The sequence below is a fragment of the Ciconia boyciana genome, chromosome 8 (genome assembly GCF_034638445.1).
Source record: "Ciconia boyciana chromosome 8, ASM3463844v1, whole genome shotgun sequence".
NCBI lineage: Eukaryota > Metazoa > Chordata > Aves > Ciconiiformes > Ciconiidae > Ciconia > Ciconia boyciana.
In genome coordinates this window covers 2,257,501-2,273,038 of record NC_132941.1, presented here as the reverse complement: position 1 = coordinate 2,273,038, position 15,538 = coordinate 2,257,501, and the positions used below count along the sequence as shown (strand labels likewise).

Genomic DNA, 15,538 nt, shown 5'->3' with positions numbered 1-15,538 from the left:
TGGGAAATTATCACCTACAATTCCTTACTTCCTGTCTTTTCCTTACTTGTAGCTATAAACAGTTTTGGTTTCTTTAAGCATACTTTGGTGTTTTTCAAAATTCCTTTCCACTCAAAAGAAATATTAGCGAACTGAATAGTTTTCTTTTTGCAGACAGTATTTCCGGGAACGTAGGCTTGAAGAAATCAACATTTCAACTCGTAGGGGTTCTGAGAGAAATTAATAATTCACGTAGTAATATTTTTGTGCTTTGCAGTCTATAATATGCTGTGCAAGAATAGAAATGGAGCATAAGTTGTGTTTGTAGTAGTTAGGATAAATGAAGGTTGGAGTCAAATAAGCACAGACGCTGTTTTCATATACGCGTTGCTAGAATACTTGTCATATGGGAAATAGCTTGCCCACAGGTGTCAGAATAGACTTAAAATTATTGTTCACTCACACATACAGTATTTCTGAGTCATATCAGCAGCTGGGTAAGACTCTGCAAATCTAGCTCACAGGGGGAATTGTGAAGCACTGTCCCGTCTGTGTGTGTGTGTGTGTCCCGTTTTTTTTCCCCCACTATGTGTTGTAATTGGATTTCTTCTTCTAATAAAGCTTGAGAACCATAAAGAGGCGTCTTCCTCGTGCAGTAATTGTAAAGCCTCTGTATAGCAATGGCTGAAAAGACATTGTTATCCATAACTGGTAAGTGTCTAAGTTCAAATTAAAAAAAAAAAGAAGCTTAATTGAAAACACCTGAACTGATGCTTGTGCAGCTTTGGTTTTGGGGTGTTTTTTGTTTGGTTTTTCTAGAAGTTGATATTTTCTGTGACATTCTGAATACACAGTAGAAGTTAATATTCTCTCATCATTAATAGAGTTAAAGATGTAAATGAAAAGATGTTTCTAGGGGGCTCTAGAATATGCAAATAACATAAATAGCTAGACATGAAAAGTGCTTTCATTACGGATAATACAGATTGTTTCGAAGATTAATGTAATGTAGTCCATTCATAAAGGAATTGGACTCTATTAGAAACCATGCACCACACGCATCTGCAAAACAGAGTTACAGAGTGAATCAGATTTGTTGGCTTACTGCATGATAAAAATGCCCTCCCCTCTGAAATGAATTTTGTCTTGAAGTAGAACAAGATTTGAACCATTTAACTGTGCTGAACATGTCAACCAGTTCTGTGTGCTCCATGTTAATAACTGAGCACAATAATTCTCATTCTTATTGAGCATTATATTAGTAATAATGCAGTATTCTCCCTGCTATTCTCATCTTTTTCTTATTCTGCATCAAGATGGTTCAAGATAGCTTAAATTCAAGACTTTGGATAATACAGATGGATGGATAATATAGATGGAAGAGACCCACGATACCATCTGCTCCAGCTCCTGCAAATGTAGAATTGTAACTTGCCGTACATCTAAGCTGACAAAGTAACTTTTATCAGGTTTTTTTATTAAGCATTTCAATTCTTGTTATCCTGTGTGGAATCTGCCACTCCAGCATTGATCGTTTCACTGTCAGTCTGAGTGGGGAGTCTGCATTGTGAATCATCTCCTATTTTAATTGAGAAGGTACTCAATTTTCCCCCAATTCTTGTTTAATAGCACAAGCAGTTTCCTTTCTGTACAGCGGTGTGTTATAGTAATAAAATAAATACTACAAAATCACTGATGAGGTGAAAATTGAACTTTCTGTCTCTGTGCAGCCATGTGGGTAAAAGAGTAATTGGCTTGGATAATAACTTTTGTTCTTACAAACTCAAATCTAAATGAGCATCTCATTGATACATCTGCTTGTAATTACTACCAAAAGAAGAGAATATATTGTGCAGATAAATAAATTAAACCATTTTGAGTGCTTTCATAAAGTAATACAATTGTTTAATATTTCAAATACGCCTCTAATGATTCTTACGCTTCTTATGGCATATCTTGTGTTTTAAAAAAACAGAAGTCTCATAAATTCCTTTTTTACGTTTACATAATAGAAGTATCAGCAGAGAGTTCTTGTCTATAAATATGTTTAGTTGGATCTTACTATGTAAGGGAGCTTTTTGTATTCCTGTATCCGTGTAATGGGAATTAAGCACATACACTGCCAGGCCCCCAGATCCTCTGAATTACCTTAGCTCTGTTGACTTCTCTGGTGATACATTAGTTTCTGCCATTTGAGAATTCTTCCTTATTCGGCACTGGTTGGTAAATAAGCCCTGTTGGATGCAGAGTCTAGTTAGCAATGTTACTGCAGGAAAAATATTGGGAGATACTACTACACTTGATACAGATCCAGGTGTAAACTAAAGCACATGCATTAAGATGAACCAAAATGTCTTCAACTTAAGAAATTTTGACTCTAGTAAAAATATATGGCATCACTTCCAGCTTTTATAGAAAAAGTATTTGTCATTGTTTGCCCAGTTCTGTGTGGACACTCAAATAACATGAATTTTTATCAACATTTTGCAAATTTATGACCATGTTAGCCAATTCCTGCTTATAAACACTTCTGTCCTAGCACAGTTATTTTAAGACTGTGCATATTATATATTTCAGCAGCAGCTGGAAATGAATATGAAAATTATGCTTGACCCGGAGAACATCAATAATAAAGCTGTTTTAAAACAACAGAACTATGAGACCAGGCTGCCACTTATAACTAAGAAAAAATCTCCTCCTGTAAGTAACTTATCTTATGGGCTTATTATATGCATTACTTTTCACTATTAAAGTTAATACATATCAGACCTAAATAAAAAAAATTATTTTAAGTACCTCATAATTTCCTATTTTTTGACATTGATAGGTCAAAACATTTTGAGTTACGATATTGGGGAAAACAAAGCTGTAGCATAACAGGTTTAGGGAGCAAGACCCCAGTCCAGCAAAAGTATAAGCATACATGGGAATGTGCATGGTAAGTAATCTCAGTGAAATCAGGGAGTGAAGATAAGCAAACTGGAGCTTGTGGAGTTCAGGATGTGACCCCAAGATCAAGGAAAAAGTAAAAGGGGTTTTGCTGACAAGAATGGGCTTTCAGTTGTTCATTCTATGGCCATTTCTGAGAAAGACAAGAATACATTCTGTTTTCAAATGATAACAGGATTGTTAGGAATGAGTGAAAAATGCTTGTACTTTGTTTTGATGCTCTTTTTAATTGCCTTGTTTTAAAAAAGCACTCCTGTCACATGATTGCTGACACTGACTGGAAATCAGCGTCACTGAATCAAAAAAATAGGGGTTATACTGAAAGAGAATCAGAATCCTACAGTGACTACGTGAATTTAGGCGCCATTTACATCTTATTTTTCTGACGTGATTTGGGAGGGAATGTCGAGTTCTACTTCTTAGCTCCATGCTGGGAGCACTCACTTTGGAATGTGAGGGACAGATTCAGATCTTTCCTTTCCATATGGAGATATTTCCATATTCTTGTAGATCCCAAGCATCCTCACTGTCAAGCTACAAGGTATTCTGAAGCACAGCCTTTCTTTTATCTCTAGTCAAGCTGTTTCCCTTAGTACAAAACAATTACCTACCAAAGTTGGGACTCAGCACTTCCACAACGCTCTCCCAAGCGTACCCAGACTAGTATCCATCAAATCACCCTTCTCTATTCTTTCTGGTCTGAGAGTGTTCAAGTTGTGTAAGATTAAGTTTTGATTCTTCCAAATTTGGGTTCTGCAACCGCTGCTGCTCTTAAATAAACAAATGAACACGAAGATGACATTTTCTGCAAAGTGTGCTTTTAAAAAAAATTAATAGGCACAGGCATTCCTCCAAAGATCAATTATGTTCACAAATTTAGCACAGCACTGTGGTCCACATGAAAGAATATACTCAATGGTCTCACACAAGGATGCTCTTCTAGGATTTAATTTATGTAATAGAAGCATTATGCAGCAAGCCCGGTGCTGTAAGAGACATTCTAGGGTATTTGGTTATAAACAACATAAACAGAATCTGTGAATGGCACAGTTGTAAGCTGCCACTTATAAAAAATGATTTTTGAAAGCTGTTGCCCAGACTAAGAGGTGATTTGTCTAACCCTGTGATATAGAGTTAATTAGAAAAAAGCATCATGGCTAATAGCTTTTTAGAACCACTCTAAAACACTCACAGAGAGGAATATTATACTACTGCAGAGAGCCATGTGTTTTACCACTCTCGCTGAAACCTATACTGATCAGAGAAAACTTAAATTACAAACATTTAGTGAAAATTAGTCAAGCTCTCTGATACATATTTACAGTTGCTAAGGAACTGTTTATGACAGGGAGATGGGCTGAAAAAACAAGGAGGTATTTCCTATCTCTAATTTATTCTACAGCATTTACTGAAGTAAGTGCTTTTCAGAAGTTTTTGAATCCCATGACACAATCTGTGTTTTGAAATGTTCTAGCTTCACTGGGGGTAAAATTTGGCAATTAGACTTGTAAAATCCACTACTGCGATTGTGAATTAAGGCATTTTTGTTAAATGTGATCTATACGAGCACTTAGAGGAATGATAGTTACAGATCACCAATAGTAACTAAAATAAATCAATGTGTAGTTGCAGGTCTCAAATTATATGGTCTTTAGTTTTGAAAAAAATACCAATTAAAGTAGCCTCAAGAATTAAGTTAGGTGCTACCTACCCTTTTTTTACTAATCAGCCATTAGAGGGCAATATTTGTACGCACATATGCGGGCACATGCATACGCATATACCCATGTACATGCCCTACATATGTACATAAGTTCAAAGATTATCTCCCCAAAAAAATCAGTGGCAGAAGGACTCTCACTGAAGTAAATTAAAAACTAATTGCTTGGTTAACTGCATTCAGGTTTTTTCCAAGAGTTGTCAGCATCTGAGTTTTCAAGGAGACCTGAGCATTTAAAAATGTGATGAGAATAAAAACACACTGGTTTTGAGGTGACTAGATAGGTCAAGCACAAATCTACACGGACTTTTTATTATCTTGCCATTTGAGTAGGTTGAAAAATTAGTAGTAAGGATCTCATTGTTTCATGAAAAATGTCTTCTTTTCTTGCTCTTTTGGTATTATAAAGTTGCTGACGCTGGATTTTATGACAGAAACTAAGAACAATTAACTGTTGCCCTTTTGTACCTTTTTGGGTCTGATAAGCACTAATGCTTCATCCTCTGTAAAGTTCTGTAGTTGTCTTAAAGTGAGGACTGTAATTCTGCTTGAAACACCATGGGCAGACTGGGCATCACTTTATTTTGTAGCCTATATCTGGATAACAAATGAAAAATGATGAGTAGATAATTATTAAATATGTATACTTCCCATGGCGTATCTAGCAAAACAAACAGTAATCTGAATTGCAGCAAAAATAATTCTGACGAACTGCTGCAATGTAGAAAAGATTCACAACTATACCTTTCATTTTCATAGGACTGCTGTTCTTTTATAGAATTATACTGGCACTTTTTGGTCCTTGTTTTCTTATAACTGTATATTATACTGTAAACTTAGGAACCTTTTAATTTATTCATGAGGTAGAATTTAATATGGTGATGATTTCTAGCCTTTATGAGTTGCATCTTATATAGTGTGGCTCTAATGGTGATGGCAGTGATTCTGTGTTGTGGTGGGTTTTTTTTTTTAAGCTAACTTATTTGAGCACAACCATTCTAATCATATCCTCAGTTATTCATTCTTTATTCAGTATTTGCATCATGCTAATCACTAAAGCTTATCACTGAAAGTCTATTCATTTCCAAAATTATAAAGTATGGCAACGCAGGGCAATTCTTTTCTTTTCAAGTCACTAGAAGAAGTTGTAGAAGAAAAACAGGTCTTTTGGTCCTCAAAACCTGATTGTGTTTTAAACTTATGCATATGGCTATAATTACAGTCAAAGCATAATTTGGCAGCAGTAGCAGAACGAGACTTAAACAAATCGATGTTACACTACAGTAATTCAAAATAAGCTTGTTGCATTTGTATTATGGTATGTAATCATAATAACCAGCACAGTGAATTAATAAAATCTTCTTGTCACTAAAAATAAAAAGGAAATAATTGGTGAGAGAGAGTTAACTTAACAGATTACTATAGTCAGCACCCTTTCAACCTAGAAATGGGAACGTGAAGGTCACCCCCATCTCAGATGACAAACGTAGAACATTTTGTTGGTAAACAAATTAATCTTTTGAAAGGTCACCATTTGTTTTAAGTTTTTATCCAGTTCTTGTCATCTGGAATTGGAGATTGACTGTCATTTTGCTAGGTAGGGGTGCAGCCAAAGCTGCTGAAGCTGTTTCAGTACATATCAGCATTCCTTGACAAAACTCAGTGCCTGATTGTGATGCTATGGGCTGCTGGTTTACAGCTGTCTCCGGACAAGAATGGAGGCCCACCCCTGAATTCCAATAAGTTGGTCCTGCATATTCTGCCTCGTGTAAGCTGGCCTATTGCCCACAAGTAAAATGTATTGTAGTTCAAGCCAGCAATTATCTTTCTTACTTCCTTCTGTGCTGCTTCTGTTGCCTTTTTCAAAAAGCAGATGTGGGATTCACCAAAGTTCTCCATCTATTCTCTCTTGCACCTGTTATGGCAGAATTTTGATAGAGGTAAATTTCTGGGAGAGCTAGCAGTAGGCAATCAAAGGAGCAAAGCTTGATTTTTCCAAGTACGTGGCAAATTGACAGTTCAGAGCCATCTCTGGTTACTTTAAGAGCTTAAAGTAGGTAAGAATAACATCTAAGACCTGTTGTTAAAGATGCCTAGTTGCTCAAAATTGAAGGTTTAATGTTGGGCTTTCCATTTAATTTGGAGTTTATTTTCTGTATAAAAAACAAAATCTGAGGGAAATAATATGTATTAATATCTTAGTTTTACATCTAAGGGAAACTGTATTAATCATTAGGTAGGTAAAATGTTGGAATATGTAAATTGGAAAGAGAAGGACAAATTTTAATTTTCTGTACAATTTTCCTACTCAGAAATTTTCTGGAATAAAAAGACAACTGGTCATAGGAGTTGTTCATATTTTAAATCTCTTACAGAGACTGTTACAAATTTGACTCATCTGACTTCAGAATAGTTCCACTGACACTGGTGAGAATTTGTCCTTTACTTAGCATTCAGTATTTCTGCGTTGAATTCCACGTGCTGGTTCATAGCCTCGGAGGACCAAAATTAGGTTATTTGAAACCAGAGTTAAACGCTTTCTTTATTTACTATTTATTACTATGATTATTTGGCTTGATTGTCAGGACAAGATCCTTTTTCCCAATAGAAACTGATAGACGATGCAAGTGTGAGTAAAACTATTCTTTGATACTGCTTCCTTGCTTTGCTGCTTAGCATGTAAATCAACACAGAAAAAATACATCAGTTTAGACTGTAAAGCCGTAAAACTATAAAATGTAATGGAATCCTACAGTAATTCTCATCTAGACAAAACCAAAGCTGACCTGATCTAATGTGGGTAGTGGACTCGAGATTGGACTTGATATCCTACAGAGAGCTCTTCTAACCAACATTTCTATTATTTCTATGATTCTGTGATTGAGAGCAAAGAGTAAAAATCACTTAGCCACCTCTGCTTTTACTCCATTTGAGTTTTTTACAGTCTGAACTGATTTTCTCCCACTGCTCAAAACTTTCCTCCTCCTCCTGCATGAACAGCAGGCTCTGTCGATTTGTAACCACTTATGGGACAGACCCATTGAAGGCTCTCGGTATCCTTCCATATTGACATAGAAATTCTTTCTGAATTAGTTATGAAAGCAGCTTTGCACCTCTCTTAAAGGAAGTTTGTCTAAACCATACTTTCTTAGTTTGCTTATATGGTATCATGATCAGGTAGCTTCAGAAGCCTTGCTAAAGTCAAGAAGTAGTACTTACTTTTTCTCCCCTATTCACACCACTTGCTAACCTGTTGTAGAAAAAAAATTAGATTGGTCTGACAAATTTGATCTTGGCAGGTTCAAGCTGCTCATTTAGTTGTTACTTTCCAGATATTTATAATTAGCTTGTTTGGTTATTTGTTTCAGAATTTTTCCGAGAATTGTAGTTAAGCCAATAGGGCTAGAATTTCTCAACACATCCTTTGCCCCTTTCTAAAGATAGGCACTATGCTCTTTTCCAGTATTCTAGTATATTTTCCATTCTACAAGAGTCCCACCAGCAGTTCTGAGATTGCTTTAGACTGTTCTTTTAGTATCCTACAGTGTAGTTTATGAAGACCAGCCAATTTGAAAACCTTTGAGCACTATCTGATCTGTTTTGCCCTTAAGGTAGCCTGAGACCTCTTCCCTTTTGCACTACAATTAAGTGAGTTGCTTCTACTCATAACTAGCTGCTTTTTAAATGATAATTATGAATGTACTTAATGATATCATTTTTTTATTACCCAGAAGTTTCTTCCTACTTGCATCTCATTTTGTCTTACCTGTTTAAGCAAACAAGAAGCAGTCATCAGTATGCCCATTTTCTGTTTTCTGTATGCTTTTGTCTTCTTTTGAGATCAATGAAGAACATATGATTTATCAACTTCGGTAACTTGCTATCCTTCCTATCCTGGTTCATCTCTGGAATAGTTTGAGCTTGTTTCTGTAGTACATTTTATCTGTGCAACAGATGGTTCAATGGTGTTCCAGTTTCCCTTAGACTTGCCTTCTACAAGCTCTTACCTGCCAGTTTCCTCAGCATATTGAAAACTGACCTTAGTTCCATTGATTTTATTTTGCTATGCTTCCTCCTTCCCTTTATAGGGATTATGAACTGTGTACATCAAATCTTGGTAGTAATTTCTTAATAAAAAGATATTAAGGTAGATGGCAATTTGGAGAATATAATCATTAAATGATAGATTACTCTGTTATATACCTTTTCCACCATTACTATCAAGCTCTGTGGTTTTCTGTTATTTACCCATCTCATCTATCTAATCTTCCTGGTTGAGAAATTGTAGTTTTGATACATGATAGTACTCATCTTTTCTCTGTATTTAATACTAGTCTCTCTTCTTTTACTGGGGGAATACATTTATAAACATATTTTTAAAAAGAAGTTGTTCTAGTTAAATATTGCTGTCTAGGTAAAAAGAAAACAAATAGAGAACTAATCAGAAAATCCCGGTGGTGTTACAAGTGCCCTATTTAAAATGAAGCAAAAAGAAAAAAAAAATCAAGTGGGAGAGGTTTATCCACAGGAGAAAAACACTTTAGAAAGGGTAATAGAATTGTTTTTCTCATGTCCCAGGTTAATTACACTCAGAAGCACTTGAAATGAAAAAATAGTTTTTCAGCACACTCCAAGCATGTTATCAGGCAAGTAAGCCTTAGTCTGCACTGCAAATTAAGTGCTCCCTTCCAGCCCTATAAAACTGTACTTTAAAAGTACCCATGATGAAGCAGGTTGTGTGCTGACTTCAGTAAAGTGTACTTGCTGAATCATAATCTTCATAGCAAACTTCACTAGAAGACATTATTCAGGTGAGGTGCAGGGTGGAAGCAGGAAGGAAGCAGGAAGGTGCCTACAGGTTAGCACTGTATAGAGCGTGATCCTTTGCTTCCATGCTGTTTTGGGTCTGTCTACACTACAGACATTAAAATGCTAGTTAGGAGCTGCCAGTTCTGGAATATGTGGTATTAAATTCACTAGGTTTTGTGTTTATGCCATAAAAGCTGTAGGTGTGAGTAAAGGTTTTAAATTGTGCTGACATAAGCAGATGGAAGTCTATTGAAAACCTTTTAAAAAGATGCACTCATTTAAATACCTTTTTAAGTTAAATCACTGAATAATGGTAATAAAACTATATAATGATGCTAAAAGTAAATCTTTTTCTTGCAGTACTTAATATTCTTTTTATTATTTTTAAGGTCTTATTGTTGTAATTGAGTTGGCTTAATTTTAGTGAAATTAACTGAAAGATGAAAGCATTTTGTCAAATTTTGCTTTGATATCTCACTGAAGTCTTCAAGAGGGCAGCTAATGCAAATAGGATGCTGAAAGAACATAGAAGAAGGGTGTACAGATTGGGTGGAATTTTCGTAGGTAACCGTTTTGGGTCCGCTATGTTGCCCCTACTATGTAATGAAGTGAATCATAGTGGCAGTGTGCAGTGTAAATGAGAGCTTAACTTACATTACAGTTGCATCTGTCCTTATTTTAATGTGACACCTCCCATGGACTTTATAGCAATTATAGGATACAGCAAAGAAGAATTAAATATCTATCTCCAGTTAAAAAAAAATCCAAAAAACAAAAAACCTCTAGGCTGCTTTTGAACTCATACACTCAACCTGAATTGCTTTTCTTTGTAGCTTATTACATCTCTATGAACACAAATGAAATACATATCTTTCACAGTGCTGTTTATCATAACAAAACTCCTGGGATTTAAACTAGGATAAAACTGCCTAATAGTAAAATCAGTGCTGCTTTACTGATACAATAGCAATAGCCTGGAAAAGGAGTCACTGTTTAATTAAATTTCTTTCTTTTTATATATTTTTGTTGTGTCCTCAACAAACTGCTGGGGCTGAGAGGGAGTAGAAAAGTGTGGTTTATTATTCCCTTTTCTCAGTATCAACCCACTTATATGCCAGCTGGTATAAAGTTAATCTTTGTTATATGCTTATTGCTATTTTCTTGGAACACAAGGACATGAAGATTCATACATCTAGATCCCTTAAAGCATAATGCTTCATAATCGCCACAACTGAAATGAGTGCCTGAAAGATTCTCTATTATGATAAAGAGTATATATTTTCTATCTCCCTAATGTCTCATGTGGACAGTGTTGTTATACAAATTGGGAGGAAAAATTATAATAGTTTATTTTGATCTGTCTCATTTCCCTATTAGGTTTATATGCAGTTCTTTAGAATTGGCTATCCCTAACCACCACCAAGTTGATGGTTGATGTTAGTCACTAATTATGACACAACAGTGCTCAAAGATCCCAGTTTTGCCCTGGATCCTATTGTACTAAAAGCTGTACACAAGCATGATAATCAGTCATTAAAATCTATTGTTTTAAACCAGGAAGTCCCAATGAGTTACTGGAGAACCTGTAAAGTTGCAGAGGAAGTCCTGAGCAGCACATGTTGGAGCACACCCAATCCCTAGGTAGTTTAGCTGCTAAAACTAAGAAACTAGATTTCCAAAAATCTGTTGACAGAGTAAGGTTTGATAGACTAGTGTTAAATTTTCCTTTTGCATCATAAAACATTTGAGTTTATTTAAGTTAAATCTTTCATGTCTCTCTAGGTTTACCATTGCCTCATTTTTCTAGCATCAGCCAGGTGAGAGAAAACAATATAATCTTCTGCTGGTGGTGGTTCACTGTTGTCAAGTGAGAGATCTCAATGGTGTTACTTGCCTTGAAGTTGCATGTGCTGTAATGCTTTAAACCCACTGAATATCTAGCTCTCTTTTTCTTTAGGAGTTGAGTACAACCCACCCTTCAAAAGGAATAGTATGTGTATTCCAGATCAGAAAGAAACTGAAGATACTTAGCATATTGGAGAGGGAAAAAAATGTTAGATGATAACACAGAGTTTTTGTATTTATAACACTGAAGTATAAGGTGGCAATATATTCTTTTCCCTGTGCAATGCTCTATATGTGCGATAATAAGCGTAACAGTGACATGATATCGCTATCCCAAAGTGATGTGTGTCACTGCTTGAATTCCTGGCACTTAGAACCAGCAGGTTCTGTTTTTTCGGGCAAGCACAGGTTAATTGGGAAAGTAAGGGAGCTTTAATCCCCACATGAGCACAGCCAGTGTGGCACATGTTTCCACATCACATTATCAGGCTGTGTCATTCCCTGCTGTCCTTGAGGAACCCTGAAACTTCAGAGGGCTGTGATACTTACTGTTCCCTGATTTGTGAATAGTTTCACATATTTTAATTCCATTGGTATTCTTCCCAGCAAAGATTTATTTATGTATTTGAAAGTATTTCCTTTTCTTTCTGGTACCTTGCCTGTTGTCCTGGTTTTGGCTGGGTAGAGTTAATTTTCTTCCTAGTAGCTGGTATAGTGCTGTGTTTTGGATTTAGCATGAGAATAATGTGATAACACACTGATGTTTTAGTTGTTGTTGAGCAGTGTTTATACTAAGTCAAGGACTTTTCAGCTTCCCATGCTCTGCCAGCGAGGAGGTGCACAAGAAGCTGTGAGGAGGCACAGGCAAACTGGCCAAAGGGCTATTCCATACCATATGGAGTCATGCTCAGTATAGAAACTGGGGGGAGTTGGCTGGGGGGCAGGGATCGCTGCTTGGGGACAGGCTGGGCATTGGTCGGTGGGTGGTGAGTGGTTGCATCACTTGTTTTTCCTGGGTTTGTCCTCTCTTTCTCTTTTGTTGTTTTCCTTTTCATTACAGTTTTTAATTTTTATATTATTATTATATTTCAATTATTAAACTAGTCTTATCTCAACCCACAATTAAAATTGAGCAAACTTCATGTGATTCCTTTATTAACTAGTACACTGATTTTTGCATAGCAGAAGTCACAAGACATCAATTCGATTTAATTAACTTTATTTTAAATTACTAAAGTAATGACAGTAGACAATACAGTACCATGTTCATAAGTAGTAAAAGCAGTGCTTGTGCTGTTACGTTATTAAATCTTAATGAAACTATTCGTAGCAGAAATTATATTTATTATTTATGATTGCGGGAGTAGAAAAGTGTGTCTTTGCAAATCCAGGATTTCTCTTTGTTAAAAGAAGATTCTGTCTCTTCCCAGATATATAGTCAGAAGATAGTGAAAAGTCATACGGTTAGCAGCCTTTGGGGTTTGCCTGCCTCTCACCACATAGATTCTCCCTTACCCCTGTTAGAAGAAGATATAAGGAAAGGTGAGTCACAGAAGCCCACCTGGGTACTGTTGCCACCAGATGTATGCTACATAAGCAGTGGTGTTTGCTGTTTGCAGCAGGTATCTGGTAATCAAATTTTCTGGCACCTCAAAACTTGTAAGAATTGTGATCTCAAATGTTGCAAAGGGTAGAGATCAACTTCGGACTACTTACTCCATGTGGTAGCTAACTTAGGACATAGCATATGCTATGTTGAGCATCGTCCTCCCCGACTCAGTTATCTTGTAATTCACAGAGTTCAATTGCTACTGGAAAGAAGAATTGTGTGTGATGGAGGGTTCTTGGATGACTAAATAACATGGTCAAAATAAATGGTCATGATTAATGTCTGGTTATTAATCATTCAATCTTAACTAGATCTACACTTGGACTATTTTAGCAATCAGTCCCTATTTATGATTACATTGTGGTTTACAAGAGTTAATTCTCATCCATTCTGCATATTAAATTGCCATTGTACAAGCACATAATTCCATCTCAGAATCAGCACCATTATGATACCATTACCATTACGAGATGTTTCATGCATTTGTCAATTTTTATAGACAAGGTTCACCTTCCTTGAAGGTAAAATATTGAAAGATTCTTATCTTTCAGTAAAAGAAAACTGATGCTTTTCTAGTTTTGATTTGAAATTGGAAGAACTTGAGTCCACCTTTGTAATTCTTTCTTTATTGTATATAATTGTCTATATTGTATATAATTCTTTCATAGCTAGAATATATACGAATTGTTCAGTAATGTCATCTTCTTGTAGGTATTCTGAGCCTAACTGAACAAAGGCTTATCCCTTCAGCAGCAAAGATAACTCTCCAGACACCTCCGGTTGTATCCAAAGCAGCACCTTACCATGAATTTCACAGGCAGCACAAGAAGTCAGCTGTAGGTGAGCGCAAAGAATTGATGACAACCATCAAGTGCATCTCCAGCCTCACTTTCAGGCCCTTGTTTTATCTCACAAAGAAACAGCTATCTAATGAGCACTCACTCAAATTCTTAAGAATACTAAGTGCATAAAGATGTAGATGAGCATCCTGTGTCTTGCAACTGAATGGGAATCAGATTTCTTAATCTCTGTGAGGATTTGGTCCTGGTAGGTTCTTACCTGCATGTTTCAAATTCTAAGCACCTGAATCTGAAGATGTGACCATTGATGTTAGTGTAAAGCCAGCGTTAGTGTAAGTCATGACTTAACATGACTTACAACAGCTGATCAAGCATCTGTTTTGCCTGTGTGATTAAAGGAATGACTCCTAATAAGAGAATATACTCTGGGCACTGGGATCCTGATTGATCACAGAGGGTACTCAAAACTGTTGTTGCTTCAGCTGCTTGTGGCATGTGACATCAGTATGGAAAGGCGCGTAAGCAAAATGAGCAGTGGGCTCAGTAGCAATCCCATAAATGTGAAAAGTTCTCCTAACGAAAAGGGGTGGGTGAAAACTAAAATTATGTATGGAATAACCTGGAGTATAAGTGCTAACATTTTGACGTTGTTATCCTGGGTATACTGTTGGCTGGCATATTACAAACTTTAGAACGTTATAGATTAAAACTGTGATACGTTTTCCTATAGCCTAATCTCAGTCTTCACAATAGCAACCTGTTATAGCATGGTTTGGTTTATGGCCATCCAGTGGCATTCCTCAATATTTTTTGGTGATAACTCCTGAAAATTGCAACCCACATGGACGTGAGAGCAAACTGGAGCATGCCAATACCTAACGGTAGGTGGTAGAATATCAATTTGATGCCGTTGTTGCATTTCTTTAACAATGAAACCTGCGATCCATTTTTTTCTTTGGTACAGGAGAGATTAGTAGTAGGGTGGACCCTGAGAATACAGATGCCATCACCTTCCCAAACTCAAAGGAAGCGGTTTACGGCAAATATTCCTCTAGTAAAGGCAACATTGCACCACTTCCATCCAGGAGCTCTATGGTTTCAGCAAGGAAATCAAAGCCAGCGTGGCCGTATCCAGCGCAACAGTTGGAATCTGAGCTGCAGATTCCCTCTCAGACACAGGTATTTAGACAGTGAGGATAATGAGTTTTTATTCATATTTTTAATACTGTCTTTACCAGAGATGGTTTAGGAAGTGACTGTAAATCACTGAATTGGTACGGAAGGGTTTGAACCAAAGCTAGTAAATAGTAAATATTGAAGTAAGTAGGAAATACTTCATATATTGCCAGTTTCTACTTTCTCAAGTCTTCTACCTAAACTTGTCTGCTTTTTCACAGCATCTTAGAAAATAAGTCTAGAAAGGATGTTACGAGGTTATCTAGACCTCCAGGCAGAATTACCTGTACCTGTAATATTGCGGACAGATGTTTTTCTAACCTGTTCTGAAAACTTTCGGTGATAGCAACTCCACAGCCTCCCTAGGCCATCTGTTCCAGTGCTTAACTAACTATCCTTACTGTTATAAAAGAGTTTTTTAATGTCTCATCTAAATCTCCCTCACTGCAGTTAAGCAAATGTAGTGTTTCCCTTTATATTTACAGAAGACTATAGGGGAGTTTGACCTTGACTGCTTAATGCTTGCTGATTGTTCTTGATCCCCATGCAAAAGGGACATTTCTTTCTTTTTATGGCTAATTATTTGTTCCATAGCAAACTGTCTGGAGTTTTGCTTGATCTTTCTAGACTTTTTGACTTTTGTGCCATTGA

The 15,538-nt window shown here is 36.4% G+C and overlaps 1 protein-coding gene across 1 annotated transcript in view; it reads left to right on the top strand.

Moving 5' to 3' along the window:
- The window catches only part of IQCH (IQ motif containing H), a 70,595-nt gene that overhangs the window by 3,316 nt on the left and 51,741 nt on the right, over positions 1–15,538 (top strand). Inside the window, exons 5-8 of the mRNA XM_072869874.1 lie at positions 2,557–2,679; positions 12,733–12,844; positions 13,623–13,751; positions 14,676–14,890. Coding sequence (XP_072725975.1) covers positions 2,557–2,679; positions 12,733–12,844; positions 13,623–13,751; positions 14,676–14,890 — 579 coding nt within the window. The remainder of the gene's footprint in view (positions 1–2,556; positions 2,680–12,732; positions 12,845–13,622; positions 13,752–14,675; positions 14,891–15,538) is intronic.